General features: G+C 36.8%; 2 protein-coding genes and 1 pseudogene across 5 annotated transcripts; 2 read left to right on the forward strand and 1 right to left on the reverse strand.

The window, feature by feature from the left end:
* The first annotated feature begins 1,269 nt into the window (after positions 1-1,269).
* LOC113355693 lies at positions 1,270-15,468 on the forward strand. The gene is made up of 3 exons (XM_026598616.1): positions 1,270-3,416; positions 14,302-14,390; positions 14,561-15,468. The coding sequence occupies exons 1-3, from the start codon at positions 1,270-1,272 to the stop codon at positions 15,466-15,468; spliced, it is 3,144 nt and encodes a 1,047-aa protein (XP_026454401.1).
* LOC113341738 lies at positions 11,009-11,108 on the forward strand (annotated as a pseudogene).
* A 5,642-nt stretch (positions 15,469-21,110) lies between the features above and the next one.
* LOC113309939 (isocitrate dehydrogenase [NADP]) lies at positions 21,111-25,897 on the reverse strand. Of its 4 annotated transcripts, none has more exons than XR_003340831.1 (16): positions 25,678-25,726; positions 25,418-25,461; positions 25,200-25,309; positions 25,035-25,072; positions 24,848-24,925; positions 24,717-24,770; positions 24,532-24,633; positions 24,254-24,345; positions 24,043-24,146; positions 23,853-23,921; positions 23,655-23,770; positions 23,523-23,557; positions 23,285-23,427; positions 23,038-23,160; positions 22,797-22,946; positions 21,111-21,413 (listed from the first exon to the last, which is right to left on the reverse strand). XR_003340831.1 is itself a non-coding variant. In XM_026558457.1 (16 exons), the coding sequence occupies exons 1-16, from the start codon at positions 25,724-25,726 to the stop codon at positions 21,404-21,406; spliced, it is 1,257 nt and encodes a 418-aa protein (XP_026414242.1). In that variant the 5' UTR covers positions 25,727-25,897; the 3' UTR covers positions 21,111-21,403. The 4 variants fall into 4 exon arrangements, 3 of the variants coding, with proteins under 3 accessions (XP_026414242.1, XP_026414247.1, XP_026414250.1); XM_026558457.1 differs by having other exon boundaries at positions 22,857-22,946; positions 25,678-25,897; XM_026558462.1 differs by having other exon boundaries at positions 22,860-22,946.
* Between the last annotated feature and the right edge of the window lie 346 nt (positions 25,898-26,243).

The raw sequence follows: 26,243 nt of genomic DNA on the forward strand, positions 1-26,243 counted from the left end.
GAAGATCAAATTTGTTGATGCTGCAGTAATTCTTAGAAATCAATGGAAATTAACTGGGGAATGTAAGTTAATTCCATTAGGTAGAGGTTTCTTTACCATCAAATTGGATAATGCTACAGACCGTAACTACATCAAGTCTCAAGTATGGGAAGTTACAGATCAAATTTTGAAGGTTAGAAATTGGGTGTATAATTTTCGACCTACCAGTCAAAGAACTTCTAAGTCTTTTGTTTGGGTGAGATTTCCAGGTTTAGGTCTTGAATTCTGGAGTGAATCAATTCTGTTCAAAATTTGTAAAGAAATAGGAACTCCAATTAAAATTGATGAGGCAACGGCTAAATGTGATGTTGGATATTATGCAAATGTCTTGGTTGAGGTAGATTTTGCTTCTTCAGTTCCAAACAAAGTATGGATTGGGACTAAATATGGGGTTTTTTTTCAAGAGGTTTCCATTCCAGATTGTCCAAAATACTGCAGTAGCTGCAAAATGGTAGGTCACTTTATCACAGAATGTAGAGTAGAAAAAGCAAAAAGGAATGAAATTAATTCAGAAAACATAATTACTCCACAACAGCCTAAGAGTTCCTCAGAAATTCTTCAGCAGCCTAAATCAAGTTCAACAAACAATTTGAATGCTTTATCTTCAGCAAGTGTCACTAGGTCATTGCCCTTTGATATTTGTGATACATCAGCAGATGACAATGAAGACTCTGTCATCCATACAATTCATGTTACTCCAACAGTTCCAGTTCATCAAATTATTCACAATGCTACTACTGGGAGATTCAGTCCTCTTGAATGTGTTCAAGAAAATATTCTTGAAGATATTGTGGTTAATGAAGATAAGACAACTGATGTTGTAGAAACTCCTCAAATCAAATTTGTAGATGGAAAGACAGGGACAGTCTCTGATGAAACTGTTAAGGTTACTTCATGGTCAAAAGTGGTTGAAAAGAAAGTGATTAATCCTACTTCTACTTCTTCCACTTCTCAACATTCTCCAGGTGCAGCTAAAGGTGGTAATCCAATTGTTACAAATAAGAAACATAATCTCAGACAAAATCATGGTAAGGGAGGTACCAAAAATCCTCCACCACCAAGATGAAGATCATATATTGGAATATTCGGGGCCTAAGAAGACCTAGGGCTCAGAATAAACTAAAGTCTTTGGTGAATCAATTTAACCCATCTCTAGTTTGGGTTGCAGAACCAAAAATTTCTTGTAGTGCTTCTTTTTGCAGTCAATTAAATCTCCCTGGAATGAAAAGTATGGTGATACATAATTCAACCTCATCTACAAAAGGTAATTTATGGTTATTCTGGAATGCTTCTTTATCTACTCCTCAAGTTATTTCAATGTCTAGCCAAATGGTAACTGTCAGTATTGGTGAAGTATTAGTTTCTGGTGTTCATGCTCATGTTAAAAAGAGTCAAAGAAAGTTTCTATGGTCAGAGATGGAAATCATTAGTCAGCTACAAAAACCATGGGTTGTTTTAGGTGATTTTAATGCTATAATTTCACCTGAAGAGAAATTTGGTGGTAAAGCTCCAAACAGAATTTCAATGATGGATTTTATTCATTGCCTTAATGAATGTAACTTAATTCAAGCTCCTAGTACAGGTCAGCAATACACTTGGTCCAATTGTCAACAAGGAACAAAAAGAATCCTATGTGTTCTAGATAGAGTTGTTTTCAATTTTTTATGGTTACAGAAGTATGGTGATTGGGGATATAAGGTTGGATTGAGGATAGTTTCAGATCATGCTCCTTTATTATGTGGTTGTGCAAGAATACCCAGACCAAAGAATGTTCCCTGGAAATTTCAGAAAATGTGGATTGATCATCCATCATTCTTAAGTGAAGTGAAGAAAGTATGGACTGAGAATATTATTGGTGATCCATCTTTTATTTTCATGCAGAAGCTAAAAAATCTAAAAAAGTTCTTAAGTGAGTGGAATTGGAGTGTATTTGGTAATATTAATACAAAAATTAAGGAGGCAGAAGAGAAAGTTCAAAAAGAAATGGAGTTATCTGATCAAAATCCCTTAAATGAAGATCTTTTAGCCAACTTAGTAGCAGCACAAAATGAACATGCAACAAGAAAAGTTCAATCAAATACTCTTATGAGACTTAAATCAAGAGCAAATTGGATTAAAGATGGTTCTGCAAACACTGCATACTTCCATGCTAGAATGAAGATTAGACAATCAAGAAATACAATTAGTGAACTAGAAGATGCAAACGGAAATATTATTAGTGATCAATCTCAAATTGCAGATACTTTAGTCAAGCATTTTCAACAAAAATTTGAATCTCAAGATGTTGATGTTTCTGAAGAATTGCTTGATGTTATTCCCTCAGTTATTACAGATGAATACCAAGAAATGTTGGACTCCATTCCCACCACTGAAGAAATCAAGAAAATTGTTTTTGAAATGGACTCAGATAGTGCCCCTGGTCCAGATGGATTTCCTGGATCCTTTTATAAAAGTTGCTGGGATATAATTCAATTGGATTTAAAAGATGCCATACAATTTTGTTGGAGAATAAGATTTATCCCCAAAGGCCTGAATTCAAATTTCTTAACCCTCATTCCTAAATGTGCAGGTGCTAAGAAAGCAAGTCAATATAGACCAATTGGATTGAGTAATGTATTATTCAAAATTTTCACAAAGATAATTTCTGTCAGAATGAATGGACTCATGGAGAAGTTAATTTCATCACAACAGGCTGCTTATGTTAAAGGAAGAAGCATTCAAGAACAAATACTTCTAGCTTCAGAGATGGTAAATGAAATGAGAAAAAAGAGAAGAGGCGGTAATGTGGCTTTTAAACTGGACATATCACAGGCTTATGATTCTGTAAGTTGGACTTTTCTTCTTAAAGTTATGCACAAATATGGGTTTTCATCATCTTGGTGTGATTGGTTGTTAACCATGTTTAAATCTGCAAAATTATCAGTAATGGTCAATGGAGGACCATGTGGCTTTTTCTCAATGCATATGGGTCTTAAGCAGGGTGATCCATTATCCCCTATTTTATTTATTTTGATGGAAGATGTATTGAGTAGAAATATCACAAATTTGGTTAATACAGGGCAGATAACTCCAATGGTAGTTAAAAATGGAATATATCCAACACACTTATTTTTTCCTGATGATGTTTTCTTATTCTGTAATGGAGCTAAGAAGACTTTGTTTTGTCTATTTAAGCTGATTGACAAATATCAACATAACTCTGGCCAGATGATTAACAAAGCCAAAAGCAAGTGTTTCATTGATGGTACTAATTCAACCAGAAAGCAACAAATTAGCAGCATAGTTGGTATGGATATATCTAATTTTCCTGATAAGTATCTTGGTATCATTCTAGCTCCAGGAAGAGTAACTACTGAAATGGTCTGGCCAATAGTGATGTATTTTCAAATGTTGTTGTAGATAGTGGTGAAAACTGGGTTCTTTTCGAACTTGTGAAGGTAACTCTTTTTTTTTTTAAAGATTTAAACAAATAAATAAATGAAGGAAATTAATAGTAATGTCAAGATTTTAGAAAGATGAAGGCTCAGGATTCACTATTACTTCAAGTTGATTGGTTATAAATAATATTTCAGAAATTATTATTAAGCTCTTTTTCTTATTAAATCACTTTTTAATTTAAAAGGTGTCCAAATATTAAGTTGTAATCCTTAAGCATGATTTATCAAAGAATATATTATAAGCATAAAACATCAAACCGATTCACAAATAATTAAGAAAACCATTTTATCCCTTTTTTTTTATATTTTTATCCAAGTGAATTAAATGAAATAAATAATTAACGAAATTATAAATAAAAATATTACCAATCAAACATGAGTGAATAGATCCTCCTTTGCCTCAAACACCATGTATTTTAGCCGCTAATCATGTTGGAAAACCTCTCAAAATATTTCACTGATGCTCAAAAGTGTTTTACAATGAAGAGAAAGACAAGAAAATGATATAAAACAGGATTCTGCGACCCACAGAAGGCGTCCAGAATCAACGATAGAGATAAAGTGTTGTTGTCGTTGAAAAACTATGACCCACGAACGACAGTCGTTGTCTTTGTTGGTAAACGACTGCCTTTGGTAGTTTGTTCTTCCTCTTCTTCTTCCTCCTCGAGCAGCAGCAGCAGAACCAGAATCTCTGCAACTTCAATTTTCTTGCCCTGTAGTGCTCTAAACCTCTCCCAATTCTCTCTAAACTTCGCTAGCTGACCCAAAGAGCCTTTATATACTGTTTAATGCCTTCAAATCTTCACAATAACTCCCAGAAATCTCCATTAACGTCGGGAATATTTTCTTTGTATTTCATGCAGGATATGGGATTTTCTTCCCTGTTTAACTCTTCTACGCGTCTCTGGGTTGTCTTAAATTGTTCGTATAATATCATGAGAGAATATCTTCCCAAATATCTTCTCCCAATCTTCACACAGCTTCCGTAATTAACATAATCTTCTAAAATATCTCGGTCCCCTGTTTACTTCCAAACTCGGATTTCTGGCCCAAGTTACTCGATCAAATCGCTTGCATATACCATGTCTAGTGTATTCAGGCCCAGCCCAACCGTTTCTAGCGATTGAATCTCGCTGAAATCCCTCCAACAATCCGACCCAAAATCAACAACGTCTGCATTAAGTATTCCCGCCAAAACCAAATTCAAACAAAGAAGATGACCTCCCCCTATCTAGTTCAGGGGTGCGAATAGCAAGTGGTCACCCCTTATCAAGTGGGTGCCCCTTATCCAAAGCAGAGAGTCCGAATAACAAATGTCCTCCGGGGATGCTCCGCATAATTTTTCGAGCCGATTTTTCCAAAATTATTTATTTCCAAAAAAATACCTACAAACACACAAAACACCATAATAAGGACGAAAACGAGTACTAACAAAATACACAAAAGAGATGAAAATAGACACATAAATGCGTCTATCAAATACCCCCAAACTTATTATTTGCTAGTCCTCGAGCAAATTTATTCTATAAAGGAAAATCATTTGAACCCCTATGTGGCCCTAGTGGTGGAGTGTTGTCTCCGGAGGGTTTTCCAGAGGTGTACTCACAAAACCTTTACTCCAGACCCTAACTATCTACGCAAAATCTTGGAAAGCACTAAAGAATCTCCTTGGTTGGCATACTTATTAATTATAGGAGGAAGTACCCTGATGCGAAATTCCAATTACTGTACACGAGTTTTCACTCAAGCATACTAAAATTCATATAAGTGACAGAGCTCTACTAAGATAGTTTCACGATGGACATCATACTCGGAGTCAGACTAATCACATGAAAAGATTAAGAAGATGGAAAAAGAAAAATGCAGATGGTTGAAAAGTGAAAGGTGTTTCCCATATCTGTCTGAAGGCCTCTACCAAGGTGAACCTAACCTAAATGACTGAGATACCGGTCTGACTAATATTAACACACTGGCATATACAAGGGAACCAGTGGTCAATAATCCTAACTCTAGGTCAACACAATTGGCATATACAAGGGTACCAGTGGTCGACTTTATTAAACACACATTTATTTAAGAACTAACAACATGATTGGACCTTGTGGACCCAAGCGCATGTTTCTTGTCAGCAGATTACATGGTAATTCCCGTGGATCCTGCATTCCACGCTTGTTTAGGCGAAGGAGACAGGGAGAACACACACATATTGCTATCCAAGTGTTAGTATTTATTCCGATTGGTCTACTGGTCTGGTCTAATTTTTTTATTTTTTTTTTTGTTTTTGAAAAGCTAACTCAGTCACTCTATTTCACCCTAGCAAAGGTAACAACTTGAATCGTGTGCCCCACCAAATCACTTGAAATAAAATAAAACTGAAAATAGAAAGTGAAAAGGACTCGACGAGATATGGCGAAACTATCATGTTATTTCTAACACCTGAGCTCTGTGCTTTTATGAATAGACTTTATAGATGTTTCCATCTAGTCAGATTGGTTCCTCAACTCCTAAAACAAAAATGTTTCCATCCACTTAGATTGGTTAGTGTTATCCTTAATAGGCGTAAATTTCTAGGCTCTGGAGTTTATTTATTGCAACTTAAAACTAACAAAAAGTTTCTTCCCCACCCCCAAACTTAAATCTAACATTGTCCTCAATGTTTCTAATGAAAGAGCAGTACCAAAAGTAACATAACACGAGGAGAAGTTGGAAAAATAGTACCTGGGTGAAGAAAATCAAAAACTAATATACAACATACAATCCGCCTCGATGGTCAATCAAGGGTAAACAGGGTCCTCCAGAGGGACTACTACCATCCGGTGAGGGTTTCAATCTCTGACCGTTAACCTTCGAAGAACTACTATCATCCGGTGACTTAATTTCAACAGCTCCATGAGGAAAAACAGTGCGAACAATAAAAGGACCCGTCCACCGAGAACGCAACTTCCCAGGGAAAAGATGTAAGCGGGTATCATACAGAAGAACTTTTTGACCTGGAGAAAATGTCTTTCTTAGAATATTTCTATCATGCACAAGTTTCATTTTGTTCTTATACTCCTTCGCACTATCATATGCATCTCTACGAATCTCTTCCAACTCATTGAGCTGGGGTTTCCTATGGGCTCCTGCCTTGTCGAGTGAAAAATTTAGCTGCTTAACATCCCAATAAGCTCTATGTTCTAACTCAACAGGTAAATGACATGCCTTGCCATAAACAAGCCGATAAGGAGACATTCCAATAGGAGTCTTAAACGCAGTACGGTAAGCCCATAAGGCATCAGTAAGCCTAGACGACCAGTCTTTCCGATTAGGATTAACTGTTTTCTCTAATATACGTTTTATCTCCCTATTGGAAACCTCAACTTGACCACTAGTCTGTGGATGATACGGGGTAGCTACCTTATGAGTAATACCATATTTCTTCATTAAAAGCCTTAAAGGTCCATTACAAAAGTGCGACCCTCCATCACTAATTATAGCTCGCGGTGTACCAAAACGTGCAAGTATATTTTCTCTCAAGAACTCTATCACAACCCTATGGTCATTGGTTTTACACGCAACCGCTTCAATCCACTTAGAGACATAGTCTACAGCGACAAGGATGTATAGGTTACCAAAAGAATTAGAGAACGGACCCATAAAGTCAATACCCCACACATCAAATACCTCAACAATCAGAATCGGGTTCAAGGGCATCATGTTCCTACGGGAAATGGTTCCTAATTTCTGGCAACGCTCACAAGTAACACAGTAACTATGGGAGTCTTTAAACAACGAAGGCCAATAGAATCCACACTGCAATATCTTAGCAGCAGTCTTCTTAGCACTAAAGTGACCTCCACAAGCATGATCATGACAAAAGGAAATAATACTGGACTGGTCACTCTCAGGTATACATCTCCTAATAATCTGGTCTGGACAATACTTAAACAAATAAGGATCATCCCAAAAGAAGTGCTTAACCTCGGCTAAAATCTAGAACGATCTTGTTACCCCAATGTTGGGGCATTCGACCAGTAACAAGATAGTTCACTATATTCGCATACCAAGGTAATTGGGTAACAAAGAACAATTGTTCATCAGGAAAGCTATCCCTTATAGGAAGGGAATCATCTGGGGAACTAACAACTAGCCTAGACAAGTGATCTGCTACAACATTTTCGGCACCCTTTTTGTCTCTAATGTCTGGAGAAAACTCTTGCAACAACAGAATCCACCTAATCAATCTAGGTTTAGTATCCTTCTTAGACAAAAGATATTTTAAAGCAGCATGATCAGTATATATGATGATCTTAGAACCTAAGAGATAGGGTCTAAACTTGTCTAAGGCAAACACAATGGCTAATAGTTCCTTCTCGGTAGTGGTATAGTTCAACTGGGCATCATTCAGAGTTTTGCTAGCATAGTAAATCACATGAAGTAACTTATTTTCTCGCTGACCTAGCACAACACCAATAGCATAATCTGAAGCATCACACATGATCTCAAAGGGTAGGTTCCAGTTGGGTGCCTGGACTATGGGGGCGGTAGTGAGTAATGACTTAAGCTTCTCAAAAGCCTCTAAACAAGCATCATCAAAGACAAACTTAACATCTTTTGCAAGCAAATTGCAAAGAGGTCTAGACATCAAGCTAAAATCCTTAATGAAACGAATAAAAACCAGCATGCCCTAAGAATGACCTAATATCTCTTACGGTTTTTGGGACCGGTAAAGTTTTAATAAGGTCAACTTTGGCTCTATCTACCTCTATACCCTTTGAAGATACAATATGCCCTAGAACAATTCCTGAACGAACCATAAAGTGACATTTCTCCCAATTAAGCACTAAATTCTTTTCCTTACACCTAGTCAAAACTAATGACAAATGATGCAAGCACTCATCGAAAGACGAACCAAACACTGAAAAATCATCCATAAAGACCTCTAAGAACCGTTCTACCATGTCAGAAAATATGCTCATCATGCAACGCTGAAAAGTCGCAGGGGCATTACATAGCCCGAAAGGCATGCGTCTATACGCAAAGGTACCAAAGGGACAGGTAAAAGTGGTTTTCTCCTGGTCTTCTGGGGAAATAACGATCTGATTATATCCAGAGTAGCCATCTAAAAAGCAGTAGTGACTATGTCCAGCTAATCTCTCTAGCATCTGGTCGATGAAGGGAAGGGGAAAGTGGTCCTTCCTAGTGACCTTGTTCAATTTCCTATAGTCAATACAAACACGCCAACCCGTGGTCACTGGGTCGGGATTAACTCATTGTTATCATTCTGGACTACAGTAATACCAGATTTCTTGGGAACAACCTGAACGGGGCTGACCCACTTACTGTCTGAAATAGGGTAGATAATGCCTGCATCTAATAGCTTAAGAACCTCAGTTCGAACTACTTCTTTCATATTGGGGTTTAGTCGACGTTGCATCTCCCTAGAAGGTTTGGTGTCTTCCTCTAAATAGATCTGATGCATACAAACAGTAGGACTTATACCCTTAATGTCTGCTATGGTCCACCCTAAAGCTTCCTTGTTGTTTTGAAGGACGGTTACTAGCCTACTTTCCTGATCTCTATCCAAGTCGGAAGAAACAATCACAGGTAAAGTCTCAGACGGGCCTAAAAACACATACTTCAGGGTATCTGGCAATGGTTTTAGGTCCAACTTAGGAGGCTCTTCTAAAGAAGGAACTAGGGTAGACTTAGAAACTGGTAGTGGTTCGAACTTAGGTTTCCATCCATTACTAGTATCTAACAAAGGGGTTGAATCTAACAAAGCATTCACCTCATTAATCACCTTATCATCATCAAAATCAATCCCAAAGTGAGCTAGGCATTTCTCTAATGGATCTTCTAACAAAGTGTTTGGTAATGACTCCTCGACTAATGTTCCTATCATGTTCACCTCTTCTATATTCGAGTCATCTAGTTCAGAGGGTAGCTTACTAATATTAAAAATGTTCAGCTCAATAGTCATATTACCAAAAGACAAATTCATAATACCATTTCGACAGTTAATGATCGCATTGGATGTAGCTAAAAACGGGCGACCTAAAATCACTGGTATTTGGTTCTCTGGGTCAGGGATAGGTTGGGTATCTAGGATAACAAAATCCACCGGATATATAAACTTGTCGACCTCTATGAGAACATCCTCGATCACACCACGAGGAATTTTAACGGACCTATCAGCTAACTGAAGTGTCATCTGTGTAGGTTTCATCTCACCAAGTCCTAGCTTAAGGTACACATGGTATGGCAGTAAGTTCACACTGGCTCCTAAGTCAAGCAACGCTTTCTCAACACGGTACTTACCTATTGTACAAGCAATGGTAGGGGACCCTGGGTCTTTATACTTAGGAGTAGTGGTATTCTGAATAATAGAACTCACATGACTAGCTATGAAGGCTTTCTTCTGGAACTGAGCTTACGCTTTCGCGTACACAAGTCCTTAAGGAACTTGGCATAAGAGGGAATCTGCCTAATTGCATCTAATAATGGAAGGTTGATATTAACCTGCTTAAAAACCTCCAATATATCATTAAAGTTGGACTCCCTCTTAGTCGGAACTAGCAGCTGGGGGAACGGGGCTCTGGGAACAAAGCCGGGCTCATCAGGACCCTCATTGGTCTCTTTGGAGACTCTATCAGTCTCTCATTTTCTGGCTCATAAGGGTGAACTACAACATGTTCACTATCAGGCATGGCAACCTTATTGTCAACTTTCTTTCCACTCCTAAGGGTTGTAATAGAGTTCACATGATTGTACGATTTCTCTGCTTTAGGATTGGGTTGAGTTTGACTAGGAAACTTACCTTTTTCCCTCAAAGACTCATTTATATGACTAACCTGGGTTTTCAACTCGGAAATAGCCTGAGAGTTAGCCTGACCTATTCTCTTATTTTCTTCTATACCTTGAGCAACAGATTGCTGAAACTGCATAGTGTTACGAGTTAACAAAGCAAGAGACTCTTCTAAACTCATAATCTTCTTATCCGAAGGGTTCTGAAACTGTGTCGGGGCTGAAGTATTCTTAGGATAGCCAAAACCTGGGGGAGCTTGAGAGTTACTAGACTGACCTTGATTCTGGCCCTTAGACCAAGAAAGGTTGGGATGGTTTCTCCAGCCAGGGTTATAGGTTTCTGAATAAGGGTCAAACTTCTGACGGTTATCGATCTAGTGTTGTTATAAAGAGCATTGGCTTGCTCTTCAACAGTATGGTCTTCCCAAAAAGGCTCTATTCTACCACTAGTACCACTAGAATGACCTAATTCCAACGCTTCTAACCTTTTGGCTATGGCTGCTATTTTAGTATCTGACTCATAGGATCCTTCTACCCTATTGACATTTCCTCTACTTAGAGGAATTGTTTTCTGGGGTTCCCTATTATTTTCCCATTGTTGGGTCTTAATGGCGATTTCATTCAAAAATGTCATCGCCTCATCAACAGTTTTATTCTCAAACCCACATGTGCATAAGGACTCAACCATGGTCGTTGTTGAATAGTCTAAACCCTCGTAGAGGATCTGAACTAACCTAACCTTCTCTAAACCATGATGAGGACATTGGGAAATTAAGTCATTGAACCTTTCTAAATACCTATATAAAGATTCTCCCTCTTGTTGAGCAAAAGTACAAATTTGTGTTCTAATAGACGATGTTTTGTGCCTTGGGAAAAACTTATGTATAAAGGTTTCAATTGACTCATAATCCAAACTATACAGCCAAGATTTGGCTTTATCTTTTAAGGAAAATGGGAATAACCTAAGTTTCAGTGCATCATCACTAAGGTTTTTAATTTTCAGAGTACTACATACTTCCTCAAATTCCCTAACATGAAAATAGGGGTTCTCATTCTCTTTTCCTAAAAAGGTTGGGAGCATCTGTAAAGTCCCAGGTTTGAGTTCATAATTTGCCTCGGTTTCAGCTAACTTGATACAAGACGGACGAGAGATCCTAGTTGGGTTCAATAAAGCTTTTAAAGTTGCCATTTCTGGCACTACCAAAGGACTAGGAGAAATTTCTTCACAAAGACGCAGATTCTCAAAACTGAAGTTTCCAAAAACGGGGCTCTCTAAAGAAGACTCTTCCAACTCCCCGCCTCCACAAGAAGAACTACTAGGTTTATCACTAATCAGACGACCTAGAGTATCTCTTTTCCAAGCCCTATTAACAAAATCGGGCATACACTAAAAAAAATCAAAAAGAAATAAAAATCCTAACAGGAAGGTTCTAGCAATCACACAACAGACTGACTCGACTTTACCACAACAAACCTAGAGATTTCTAGCAAACAACAAGCATGATGGCTCACTTAGATTGTTTCTAGACTAGCTTCTATATCTCGAAAGGGAATTCGTTACAATTTAAGAAAACCCCTCTAGAATCAATCCGAGTCAAAGTAAGTTGAATCGAGGCGAGGGAAGCTTAGTGGAGCTTTGATACCCAAGGCCTCACCGCAGTACAAGGCGGCGCAGTCACGCATTCAACTCACAGAAACCGTCATGAACTTCGAAGTATGCTAAAAGAATAACCAATATCCTTCGAAAAATTTTCCTAACAAGCTCGATACCCTATAGGTCTCTTTCTAATCAGATTTTAAAGCTTGGGTTTGCGTTAGGTTTTGTTCTCCTAAAGCGGGCAAGAAGGGAGCGGTGATGAAATCCGAACCCTTATCTTGTTTAGGCCAGGCCCTTTACTAGGAAAATAAAGACAGTCCAAATTCGTCCTCAATCAATGATCACCTTAAGGAATACAGTAACTCGCTTACAGGATATTCGCGAGTGTTTCGATTGGACTTACCTCCCGTACCAGACGGGGGATGAACTGTTGTCGTCGACTCGGGCCACGACTCCTATGTCGTGTGCGAACCCGAGGGGCCGAGGTGATATTGTAATCACCGTCCTTCCTTGCACACAGTTTGTATTTAACTACCCTTCCGTGGGGTTTTTAAAAAAAATTAATAAAGTCCAAGAGTCCAGTCCAAAGTCCAAATAAAGTAAAGTGCAAAAGAAAAAGAAAAAATAACCTAAAAAAAAAAAATATTCCTCTTTCGCTCCTTTCGCTTTAAGCTTTTCCTTCCAAGGTCCTTAGTACTCCACTTCGAACCTGCAAATCAAAGACAAAAATAAACGTAAAAAGGAAAAAAAATAATAAACCTAAAAAAAAAATCTACCTAAGCACAAATCCCCGGCAGCGGCGCCAAAAATTTGATGTATTTTCAAATGTTGTTGTAGATAGTGGTGAAAACTAGGTTCTTTTCGAACTTGTGAAGGTAACTCTTTTTTTTTAAGATTTAAACAAATAAATAAATGAAGGAAATTAATAGTAATGTCAAGATTTTAGAAAGATGAAGGCTCAGGATTCACTATTACTTCAAGTTGATTGGTTATAAATAATATTTCAGAAATTATTATTAAGCTCTTTTTCTTATTAAATCACTTTTTAATTTAAAAGGTGTCCAAATATTAAGTTGTAATCCTTAAGCATGATTTATCAAAGAATATATTCTAAGCATAAAACATCAAACTGATTCACAAATAATTAAGAAAACTATTTTATCCCTCTTTTTATATTTTTATCCAAGTGAATTAAATAAAATAAATAATTAACGAAATTATAAATAAAAATATTACCAATCAAACATGAGTGAATAGATCCTCCTTTGCCTCAATCACCAGGTATTTTAGCCGCTCATCATGTTGGAAAACCTCTCAAAATATTTCATTGATGCTCAAAAGTGTTTTACAATGAAGAGAAAGACAAGAAAATGATATAAAAAAGGATTCTGCGACCCACAGAAGGCGTCCAGAATCAACGATAGAGATAAAGTGTTGTTGTCGTTGAAAAACTATGACCCACGAACGACAGTCATTGTCTTTGTTGGTAAACGACTGCCTTTGGTAGTCTGTTCTTCCTCTTCTTCTTCCTCCTCGAGCAGCAGCAGAACCAGAATCTCTGCAACTTCAATTTTCTTGCCATGTAGTGCTCTAAACCTCTCCCAATTCTCTCTAAACTTCGCTAGCTGACCCAAAGAGCCTTTATATACTGTTTAATGCCTTCAAATCTTCACAATAACTCCCAGAAATCTCCATTAACGTCGGGAATATTTTCTTTGTATTTCATGCAGGATATGGGATTTTCTTCCCTGTTTAACTCTTCTACGCGTCTCTGGGTTGTCTTAAATTGTTCGTATAATATCATGAGAGAATATCTTCCCAAATATCTTCTCCCAATCTTCACACAGCTTCCGTAATTAACATAATCTTCTAAAATATCTCGGTTCCCTGTTTACTTCCAAACTCGGATTTCTGGCCCAAGTTACTCGATCAAATCGCTTGCATATACCCTGTCTAGTGTATTCAGGCCCAGCCCAACCGTTTCTAGCGATTGAATCTCGCTGAAATCCCTCCAACAATCCGACCCAAAATCAACAACGTCTGCATTAAGTATTCCCGCCAAAACCAAATTCAAACAAAGAAGATGACCTCCCCCTATCTAGTTCAGGGGTGTGAATAGAAAGTGGTCACCCCTTATCAAGTGGGTGCCCCTTATCCAAAACAGAGAGTCCGAATAACAAATGTCCTCCGGGGATGCTCCGCATAATTTTTCGAGCCGATTTTTCCAAAATTATTTATTTCCAAAAAAATATCTACAAACACACAAAACACCATAATAAGGACGAAAACGAGTACTAACAAAATACACAAAAGAGATGAAAATAGACACATAAATGTGTCTATCAAATAGTTCTTATGCTTCAGAGCAAACTTGCATCTTGGAAAGGAAGATTATTATCTTTTCATGATAGACTGATTCTTGTAAAAAACAGTTTTGTGCAGCTACCCTCTTTACAATATGGCAGTTTATAAATGGCCATCTTCAGTTATTAAGATATGTGAAAAACTAATAAGGAACTTTCTATGGTCAGGTGATGGAGAGGTTAGAAAGTATAAAACTTTATCTTAGAAGAAGATCTGTGTGCCATATATTGAAGGTGGCTTGGGTATTAGAAGGCTAGAAGTTCTTAAAAAAATTTTGCTGATGAAAATGATGTGGAAATTGGTATACTCATCAGATGAATGGGCTCTGTTTTTACAGCTAAGTTCAAACATAAATATGGTATATGGTTTTCAAAATGGAAATTATCATCAGTAAGAGAAGGTTTGCAATGGGCTTGGCTTACTTTACAAGAAGACATCTCTTGGAAGATTGGAAATGGTGCTAGCATCTCAGTATGGTTTGATAACTGGTATGGATCATCCCCACTAATTAATGAAATTGGTTATACTGATTTTGTTCATAACAATATGCAGTTGAAAGTTCAGGACTTAATCATTAATGATCAATGGAATATACATCCTCAGTTGCAGCACTTGTTACAGATTGATAACTTGCCTCATATTCATAGTGGAAATGATTCCATAATATGGAACCTACATAGTAGTAGAATGTTTAATAATGCAAAGGCAGTGGAGAAAATAAGACACAAGGAAGACAAGGTAGATTGGTCTTCTTATATATGGAGGAAATCTTTGCACCCAACTATTGCCAGCAACATTTGGAAGCTTCTACAAGGAGTTTATGTGAATGATGACATGAAAATAAAACAAGGATATGAAATGCCTTCTAGATGTTGTATCTGCAAATCAGAGCAGGATTTTATGGAGCATACACTGTGGCTTTGTGAATTCAGTGTTCAGGTTTGGAATTGGCTTGGAAATATGTTTCAATTTCCCAGGCCATACTCTTTTTCAGAAGTGTTTTCTGCAGCTAAACATCACAGTCCTATCATTGATGAAGTATGGATAATCTCTGCTTGTACTGTCATTAAGGAGTTGTGGTTTCAAAGAAACAGAGTTTTCTTTGAAGGAGGTGATGTTAATATTCATGGTTTCAAGCACAGGGTTATGAAGATTGTTCAAGATCATGGTGTCAGAATAAAAGGGGTCAGGTGGAACAATGACTATGAAAACCAAATTCTTAGTCACTTTAAAATTGATTCTTAAGATTCCTTATTTTTTGTAATTTTTCTACTTTGTTTATTGTTTTATAGTAACTTTTGTATTCTTTTAGTTTGTCTATAAATGAAAAAAAGGGTGATTCAGCAAAACAAAAAAAAAAAAAATGAAAACTTGTTGAGATTTTGTTTGACATTTTTCTCTCGACGAAACCTAATGCGTTTTCAGAAACTCGGTGAAGGAAACTCATTGAAGAAGAGAGAAGAAATGAATCAGCAACGACAACCACTCCATATTTACATAGGAGGGTTACTTTGATCATTAAAAAAAATGCAATTTGGATTGAATCGTTTAGAAATGGACTAGCTCGTTCTGCATGTATGGACTAGCTCGTTCTGCATGTGGACCTGGATTAACTCGTTCTGCATGTATGGACTAACTCGTTCTGCATGTGGACCTCTGAGTATGATGCTTTGGTTGAGGACTTCCGAGTATGATGCTTTGGTTGACAGGACTAGATAGTCTAAAGCCCACTAAATATGGGATTAAACGTTCATTTCTACTAAAATCATGGCCCCCTGGGTGGTGCCCAAAAAAAGGTTTATGAATTTGCACCTCCTAATATTATGCTCGAAGAGACAGTAGAGCGTCCAAAGCCCGATATATACGGGACTGAAACCTGTTTTGAGGCATACTGAATTTTTTTTGAGGCATACTAAATAATGTCAAAATAGGGTCACTAAATATAAAACAACATCACCCCTTATCCACTCTTTCTGATAATGGCATAATTACCCTAACATAATTAGTGTTAATGATTATGATTAAATTTGATTAATTAGGAATTCTAAGAATTGACTAAAAATTAAATTATTAGTGGTAAATTAGTAGAGAAATCAAATTTATGTGAGAGAGTTTGGATTTTTGGGAGGAAGAAGAAGAAGAAGTGAAGAAAAAAACTTGAATTTTAATATTTTAGTGATTAGAAGTGACCAAAATGTGTGATTCAAATCAGAGGTAGACTTCTATACAAGGTTTAATGTCCTTTTTATAAATTAAATATGTTAAAAATTGAATTTTTAAAACCCAGATCTACTGACCAGATGAACGCTTCGGCTGATAACTTGTCAGCAAACCTCTGTTTTTTGAAAATATACCTAGGTTCGGCTCACAACTTGTGAGCCGAACCTAGGTGTATTTTCAAAAAACAAAGGTTCGGCTGACAAGTTATCAGCCGAACTTCACTTTGTATCTGACGAATTTTAGGTTCAGCTGATTCGAACAAAATTTAGCAAAGTCGCATCAGCCGAACATAGTGTTTCTCTAAATCATACACTAGGTTCGGCTCAAGATTGATATTCCAAGATCAGCCGAACTGATCTTCTGAAAATTTAAAACGAAGAACAAGGCTAGTTTCTGCCGGTTCGAACAAAATCTAGCAAAGTCGAATCAGTCGAACATAGTGTTTCAATAAATTACATACTAAGTTCGGCTCAAAATTGATATTCCAAGATCAGTCGAACTGATCTTCTGAAAACCCTAATTCATCTTTGAAATCATATTTTATAGATCAAACAAAATAAAATCAATCAAAAACAAGATGGTGTTGTTACAAATACATTCTAAAATACATCTGAAAACAATTGAGATTTGGATTTCGCACTTCAACATCGCTCACTTCGATTCGTGTTTCCTTTGCTTGATTAATTGCTTGATTGAATTGGAATACCCAAAATGTTTAAGTTTAAAGGTTATTCTGATTTTTGATTTTAAGTTTTTGAGAATAAAGACACTCTAGTAATTTAAATTGTTTAAGAATATATAGGTAATTGCACTACCTTTAGACACCTTATAAACTCACCCTAAATGGGATAACGAATGAGTGACTCACAAAAAATTAAGTATACCTACCTCAAAACAGGTTTCATGGGATTGATCGTTAATTCCTACGAACAAAATAACACAACGAAAAGCCCATTGTTTGTGATGTAAACATGTATAATATTAACTTTGCTTGGTCCATTGTTTGTGATGTAAACATGTATAATATTAACTTTGCTTGGTCCTGTGTTTTTGTTATAGAAACTGTAATAAAGTAGCTGATGCTTTAGCAAAAGCTGCTCGTAAATCCCACATAACGTAAATCCAACTTATGTGGGAAATGGTTTTTGTTATAGAAACTGTAATAAAGTAGCTGATGCTTTAGCAAAAGCTGCTCGTAAATCCCACATAACGTAAATCCAACTTATGTGGGGAATGGTGTTCTTATCCGCCTTACATGTTAATTCCTCACATTGCTCGTGATGTAAATCAAGTGATAGAAATTCATACACCGTTAAACAAAGAATAGTAAAACATACATTTAAATACATAACACACATTCAAACTATTGAATACATATTCAAATAGAAAACAGATGATTTCTTAGGGATGGTTTTTGGAACTCTTTCCAACCATTTGGATAACTTCAAATCTTGATGCTCCCATAGCCCGGAATAATAAACACGTAACATCATAAACGATTAGAACCCTCTTGTATCGAGCCGGAATCGTTGTCAACAATATACATAGAACATACATCACATGTTAACAAAGTGCGGCACTTATATTCTTCATAATGAAGATTGTCAGCCATTAGAAGACGATCATGAGAAATATATACAATACCCGACTCTTAGATCCTGTAAAACAAGAAATATATACAATACCCGACTCTTAGATCCTGTAAAACAAGGACAAGTTTTACTGAAAGCATAAAAACCCAATTTAAATGTTACCCAAATTTACCAAATCTAGGCAACACACAAAAATCTACTTAAAAATTAAGGAATTGATGAAGAAGAAGAGGTAGTAGTTTGAGTTTGTTTTTTTTTGGATAATCGGTTATGCAGAGCAAATGGAGACAAACGGTGTTTCGTAAACGGCCGTTTTTTAAAAACAGTTGCTGCTGTACTGACCAGCTAAACACCATATTTATTCAACATTACGTCCATAGATCAAACACAAAGCTTACATAAGCTGTCGAAAGACAGGCCCTATATACTAACATAGGCTAACTTAACTAAGCAGTTCCAGTAACACCAAGATCTTGTTTACCCACACTCTGATCATTTTGATTATCATCATCACCAGCTCCAGCACCAAAGACAGGCCCACCTAGACCAGCAGCATCTTCAACTTTGTCTTGTAATTTATCAATCTGAATCCCACCTACATCTTCTTTTGAATGAATATCAGTCTTCGTTTTGTTTTCTCCTCCTACCGACTCATATGTTGTTGCTGTGAATGACCCCGGTGGCTGTGCTCCTTGTGCTCCTGACATCTCTCAAATCTCTAATATCTTTTTTTTTTCGCTTTCGGAGGTGATAGATCATAGATATATGTTGAGACTCTAGTTTCTTCCCTTAACTGATTCCAGTTTCCAACGGCACTCTATATAGATATATATTTGGAAAGGTAGACGGAAAACAAATCCAAACACGTGGTAACTATGTGATTAAGCAAGGTGCATGGATTACCACGTGTAACTGCTAGCATCGTGTAAAGGCTATAAGAAAAGATGCTCGTGAAGACCTATACTAACTATGTTCACGTGGCTACCTTATTTTTCACCTTTAGCTGAGATGGTTCTGGAACTTTAAGCTGATCTCTGGCTTCATCATTTTTCATTGCTGTGCGAAGATAAGCCGGCCCTGGGATTGCGATGTGCTAAAGAATCGATCAGTGACATTTTTTACCAACTAAAAGGAAGACAGTAGACTCCGCACTCCACAGTACGTACATTTCATGTTGACAACTCATGAAGAATTTGCAAAGATTGAAACATGAACGTTCCCCGCTGTATTCTTTAAGGTACGAGTATTTTTTTGTATGGAAATTTTCAAAGGGATTACATTAGATCGTAGTATTTTCCATGTACCCTAATGGCCTAATACACGCCCCCTGCGTTGAGTTAAGTTGGGATAGTTTCAAGCCACGGAAAATAATCTGCCCATTTACGCCTCTTCGTACTCAGTTGCAGTACAAGTTCTTGTCAGTCTGCATCTATTGCACATTTTCAATTCCACGTCAAATAAATTATTATTAGTTTATTACTGCTACAACATATCTGTGCATCTTCTTTTTCATTAAGTTCTCCGTGGAGGTGTGGACCACAAAATAATTGGCCGACCTTTAGGAGGCCTTCTATACGATGGTAAAATGTAGTTGTCAGACACAATGTTTGTACAGAAAATTTGAAATTGGTTTCCTATCATTCACAATTTGTTAAAATTAAAACCATCACATAATTGACCAAAATGATCACAAATTCCTTCCAAACACAATCAGTCAAACAAATTACCAGTTGAGAACTATTCAAATACTCCATTAAATCGATCTGATTCGATCAATTTCAATATCTTCTTCATTCAAAAAAAAAAAAAAAAAAAAAAGGAAATCAGTTCTCAAGATAACTCGAAATTCGCAACATGGGCACCCCATTTAAGTGAACTGATGGGAGGTTAGTGGGACTAGGTTTCTCATGCTTTTGCAGACATTACCGTATGATGCGTTACATGTGTGCCTTTTTGTTGTAGGACCCTAGTTAGTAAGTTCGCGAATGATTCGCGAATTTTTCCGTATCACGAATTTTACCGTCTTATTCACATACGTTTGCAACTCCGAATCCAAGTCGCGTATTATGTGGCATTCCCGGATTATTCGCGAATTTTACGTATCCCGAATGATACGTCCGTTTAATTCGCCATAAATTCTTTAGCTTTTACTTTTCAAAGACTCCACTTTTTGGGCTTTACTGCCTCCCGAACATACACGACCGAATATTAGAAGTGTTGTAATTTTTATGAAACAAAAACGACTGAAGAGATTTGAAGGTGAAGGTGAGAGAGATCTCAAACTCACTAACCAAGCATCTAAACCACCATACGACGTCCTTTTGGATAACTAATGTTGTATATATTATTAATATCATCATATTGAGTTTATTTTTCCTTAAATAACTCACACATATGCATAAAAATTGGTCTATGACCTTATAAATACAAATTATTTGTTATATATAGATACCGAATTTTCAGAGCCGAACTCACATTTATAAATCGAATTATACACGTACGTATGCCGTTCCGAATTAATGACGAATCACGTCCCGTTGACCGAATTTTGGACCGAATCTGAATTTTACAAAACCGTATAATACTCGTACGTTTGCCGTTCCGTACGTTTGCCGAATCCCGAATTGCTAACTAGGTGTAGGACACGTAGAAGGAAAAATAGATAGCCCATCGTAAGTTCGTAACACCCTTCCAAATTTTGACGGATAAAAATTGTAACAATGTTATTGTGTATCCGGAAAATGTTATGGTGTATCCAGGGGAAAAAAGAAAGAAACGAATGACAGCTGCAGTCGTCTAGTTAAAATAAGGAAGTACGACTTGTCTAGATGAACATTTACAAGCCATCAGACTTGGTAGATAATGCGATACTGATACTGAACTCAACTGCAGCATGTGTAGGGACATCGATGCCAAAGTATATTGGTCAACTCTCAACTGTATAAATGTGCTAAAAGGTAATTTGAACAATATTTAAAATCATATAGCCTAAAATCCCCCAATTCCAACTCAGGAGTGTTTTATACCATGTAACAGACGAAGATAAACATGAATGCAAATGCAAATGGGAGAAGGGAAGAAAAAAAATGAGAGCACTCTTCCTGTGATGATTATGTCGATAGTTAAGATAGAGATCCATAAAAAAACATTAAATAGAAAAGACGAGTTATGTTACTTGTTATCTAATAAGATATAGTACCAAAGAGACAATGAAGAATTATGGAATTCCTCACACAAGCATAACCACCACGACAGCAAGAGTAAAGTAAACTCTCCCGTTAAAACACAAACGCGACACTTTTATTCTCATCCCAACCACAATCATCGCCATCTGACTTGAATAGTCCACCTTAGCCTTTTATGGTGCTTTATTCAGGCCTGAAACCATACAACACAAATCAGAAACAATGGACGAGATTTAATAATAGCTTAGAAAGAAACAGCCATAGAACAGGACAACCATCAAGCACCAGAACATATTTTAAGGAAAAGAAAAGATAGAAGGCAAAGGAAAAGTTAACACGCGATAACTCATAATTTAAACCAATAATTTTATGTCCAAACATGTATTTTATTATTATATAAACTGCTATATGGGACAAGTTCTTTCTAGGCCATGTTTGAATGTCTACCCTTATAAGACACATAGTGAATCTAAATGCCTAAAACATTTTGTGATCCAACTCTACACTAAATCATTTTGTGATCCAACTCTACAATCAGTACATAATTACATCACATGCAAGAGCAACTCGTTCTATCTAAGCTGCAATCTGTTACTACATAATGAGATCACATGCATGAGCAACTCGTTCTATCTAAGCTGCAATCTGTTGACGAGGTGATATATACTAACAGGTCTCACATAGCTAAGCTTTTACTTCAGGCCTGCAACTACTATTGAGGCTGATCCAAATCTGGCAAGCCTTTCTGAAATCTAGTTCAGTGATAAAGAAGGTGCAAGCTCAGATCACTAACCAAGAACCTATAGGAAAAAGGTTAAATTCCGTTTACTATGACTATTAGTAGCTAAAAATACAAACAGCAACTAAAGAACAACGAATAATAAATATATAGAGACTAGATGCGAATTTGGTGATTATCTATATTTGAAACTAACTGAAACATCCATTTCACTGTTATTATGTCAATATGCTGTGTTTCCTGAGGTAAAAGACACGACAAGCATCTTAGCAAAGCAAGAATAAAATAATTATAATAAAAATAATTTGATAAATTCCAAATAGAGATACTTTGAACACAACGAGGACAATACATACAGAAATATAGAGATACTGTTATTATGCATGCTCTTACAATCAAAGTAGTATTATGCAGCACAGACAGATTACTGAAGTAGCAATGCAGAATGTGGACAGAACTAGTGTAAGCAAAAGTAATAAAGGCAAATAAAATGTTTTAGTCGAAATCCTCAACTTCAAACCCACTATTTATTCTAAGTCATCGGCTAAAAGGTTGTTTTTTAACATATTGAGAAGACTTCATCAGTTGTAAGGGGTAACAGAGAACTCAAAATTTAGAGCTTAGTAAGACACGCATCTTGGGTTTTCTAGTGTGACTTGGGAAGGATGCTTCATGCACTGAGGATGTGTGAATGCCTGAAGATTCCAGGAAAAAAGGATTATGTGCTCTTTATCGGAATTGTTGCTAAGGATGATAACTTTATTTATTGTCAGTGAGGGCACTCCTATATACATAATATAAAAAACACATGATATAATATCTATCTGGAGTAGATACCACAAATATGTTGAATCAAAGGACTGGTCTTTAAAGCCTACAATATGGAGAGGAGTTTACAACTTTGATTTGCCAGAAAGTCTTGCTTTCAGCTCCTCCGCCACGGCATCGATGAACTCTTCAGTGTTGAGATACTGGTCCCTAGAAACCCTGCACAACACAACGAGAATGTTTCATGATAAGTACAGATACTGAGCACACTGCGGGTAAGCAGGACGATTACTCCACAGAAAAGACTTACTTGGATCCATGAATGAGAAGTGCAAGATCCTTGGTCATCTTTCCTGATTCAACAGTTCCAATACAAGCTGCTTCCAGCTTCTCGGTGAAATCCAAAAGTCTAGCATTGTCGTCCAACTTTGCTCTGTATAAAGATGCATACATTAGTCTTTGGCTCTTTGCAATTGAACCTTGTATCCCAACTTTATAAGATACAAAGAACTACAGACATCTTTTCAGATTAGACAAATGGAAGATAAATTAAATACCTGTGAGCAAGACCTCTTGACCAAGCAAAGATTGAAGCTATGCTGTTTGTACTGGTTTCACCTCCTTTCTGGTGAACCCGGTAGTGACGTGTCACTGTCCCATGGGCTGCTTCAGCTTCAATGGTCTTTCCATCTGGGCATACCTACAAATCAATAGCAACATAAATCCAAGTAAGTCAAGAGTTCAGACATACAGATGAGCACAACCACGGTGCTAACTGGTGCCTAACACACATACCAACACTGATGTCATTAATCCAAGGGATCCGAAACCTGCAGAGAAGAAATGATAAGTTAACGAACATTATAATACCCACTCATGCAGCTTTGGGTTTTGTATACAAATACTTAACAACAGAAGTGTACAAACCTTGGGCTAAGAAATCACTCTGTACATCACCATCATAGTTCTTACATGCCCAGACGTAACCACCGTCACTCTTAAGTGCATAGGCAACCATATCATCAATGAGACGGTGTTCATACCTGTATAACAATTTTATGAGTGCATGTCGAACTACAAGCATCTGAAAAATTGTGAATAATGACATGAACAATGATATCTCACCATATCCCAGCAGCTTCATACTTGGATTTCCATTGAGCTTCGTACACTTCTTGGAAAATGTCCTTGAACCTACGGAGGAAATTAAGCGTTAAACAAAACTATTCTACAAAACAGATATTCTTTTCAATTGAATCAGTTGGTGAATTAGAGGTGGCCCCAAAACCAAGTAAACATCAAAGGAAATGAGTACCTTCCATCGTATTTCTTTAGAATCGTGTTCTTTGTGCTAAGATAAAGTGGCCACTTCTTCTCGTAAGCTGTTGCCATTGAAGCCTCAGCAAACGAACGGATGGACTGTGATTTAGGAGAAGACAAAGTTCAATGGGACGTTTGTTACATACGTACTAGATTTGAAATCAGGATTCATCCAGTTCCACAAAATATAGTTACAGAATCCAAACCTCATCCGTGTTATACATGGCCAAGGCTACTCCTCCAGCACCAGTGAAATTGTAAACCTCCATTTCTGTTTGATCCTCTTTGCCTTCTGGTACTGCAAACATAAAAGAATCTATCTTTAGCAAAAGATAGATACTGCAAAAGCAAGTATATAAAGGAACTATAAAATGACAAATAAACATAAGTAAATAACACTCCTTTGTACAATATTAGGATTGCCAAAAAGACTGTCAAATATAAACATGATTACTGAAATGTTTTTATGAACAAAAAACTGTACCAAAAACCAGCTTGAGTTTGCCAGGTCCTTTGATAACTGCATCAGTTGCTCTGTACTGATCACCAAATGCATGCCTCCCAATGCATATAGGTTTAGTCCAACCTGAAGAAAACGCTTTAGTTAGTAATGTTCAATCACTACTGTTATTTGGAAATCACAAAGCATAATCAAGACATCCTTCATACTTGGAACAAGTCTTGGCACATTTTTGCAGATAATGGGCTCTCTGAACACAGTCCCTGCAACAAGTATGCATATCAATTAGTCATCATGAACCACCCAAGTAGTGAAGGTAACAAAAAGAAACTAGTCTCACCGTTCAAAATGTTCCTGATAGTTCCATTTGGACTCCTCCACATGCTTTTCAATTTAAACTCCTTCATACGATCTTCATCTGTCGATTTCACCAAAAGATATTTCAAACTCAATTCAAAATATATCATCAAACAACGCCAATTGTGCATCACAAAACCTAAAATTTCCTGATAAGCTTCTTGTTTTACCTGGAGTAATAGTGGCGCACTTGATTGCAACATTGTACCTGTAATAGCAGTAATTGAGTTAAAAATCAGCAAAGACGGTTCAAAATGTATTATTAACCTAGACACACAAAAAATGTTTTTTACATGTAGACGCATAAATTGCTAAAATCACAATGAACTGCTTACTTAAGAGTAGCTTCCGCACTTTCAACAGTAACTTTGTCATCGGTATCATCACGATGAGGAAGACCTAAGTCGAAGTACTTAATATCCAAATCCACGAATGGGAATATAAGCTGCTCGAAAAACACAATCAGCTAAACAATGCTAACAATGGAACGTAAATAGATATAAAAGAGATAATACTGTACATATTTTTTGAAACCACAAAAATATGTAATTACCTTGTCTTTAATAGATTTCCAAAAAATTCTGGTCATCTCGTCACCTGAATCATCATCAAAATAAAGAAATCGTGATTTTAAAGATCTCAAAGAAATCTACTACAGTCAGTGATTTTCAAAACTGAATAAAAGTAACTACGTGATAGAGCAAACCAATAGAATCCAAACTATTAACAATCGGATATGGAAAAATAAAAAAATAAACTCTGAAAATCAGATCTGCAAACATTGATCGACGGAGATGTCAGAAGAGAGCATACCGTCCATCTCAACGATGGGATTGGAAACCTTGATCTTCTCGAATGCCATTATGTTAATCAATCAGATTAATCAATCGAATATCTTCCTCAAAAGATAAGGAAGAAGAAGATCTGGAATCTAGAGACTAAAAGTATGAGTTCCCACTGAGGTTTAGTTGGTGAAAAGTTGCAGCGAATAGTACTAGGAGGAGAGTTTCAAAGGAAAAGCAATTCTCGGCTGCGCATACTCCGTAGTCCGTATTTGTAATATCAAGCTTGATTGGCTCACCCGACACGTGTCTGTCTTTTGCCCGTTTTCTTTTTTTCTAGAAAGGGTGGCGATGTTTACCCATGTTTTTAAACTCTAGTTCGGTAGGTGTGTGACCAAAGTTTTAGGGAATAGCCATGACGCCCGTGAGAGAGTTTATATTCAGGTGGGCCATCCTCTCCACACACGGCTCTATTTACGTCTAAAACTATAAGTTTCATGTCAATGTTGTTGCCAATAAGAGCATGTCTTATGGTCTCAAACATTTAAACTTGTAAGCTCAATCTCTTAAATTTGTTTGTAAGTGATTCATTAAGGT

This window comes from Papaver somniferum, chromosome 1 (assembly GCF_003573695.1).
Source record: "Papaver somniferum cultivar HN1 chromosome 1, ASM357369v1, whole genome shotgun sequence".
Classification (NCBI taxonomy): Eukaryota; Viridiplantae; Streptophyta; class Magnoliopsida; order Ranunculales; family Papaveraceae; genus Papaver; species Papaver somniferum.

Coding starts and splice junctions, on each gene's coding strand:
- LOC113309939 (XM_026558457.1), bottom strand. CDS start 25,726: ATGGCATTCGAGAAGATCAAGGTTTCCAATCCCATCGTTGAGATGGAC. Junction 24,926..25,034: donor GTGCGCCACTATTACTCCAG/GTAAAACAAGAA, acceptor TGAAATCGACAG/ATGAAGATCGTATGAAGGAG. Junction 24,771..24,847: donor TATCAGGAACATTTTGAACG/GTGAGACTAGTT, acceptor TACTTGTTGCAG/GGACTGTGTTCAGAGAGCCC.
- LOC113355693 (XM_026598616.1), top strand. CDS start 1,270: ATGGTGATACATAATTCAACCTCATCTACAAAAGGTAATTTATGGTTA. Junction 3,417..14,301: donor ATGGTCTGGCCAATAGTGAT/GTATTTTCAAAT, acceptor AGTTTTGTGCAG/CTACCCTCTTTACAATATGG. Junction 14,391..14,560: donor AAGGAACTTTCTATGGTCAG/GTGATGGAGAGG, acceptor CTGTTTTTACAG/CTAAGTTCAAACATAAATAT.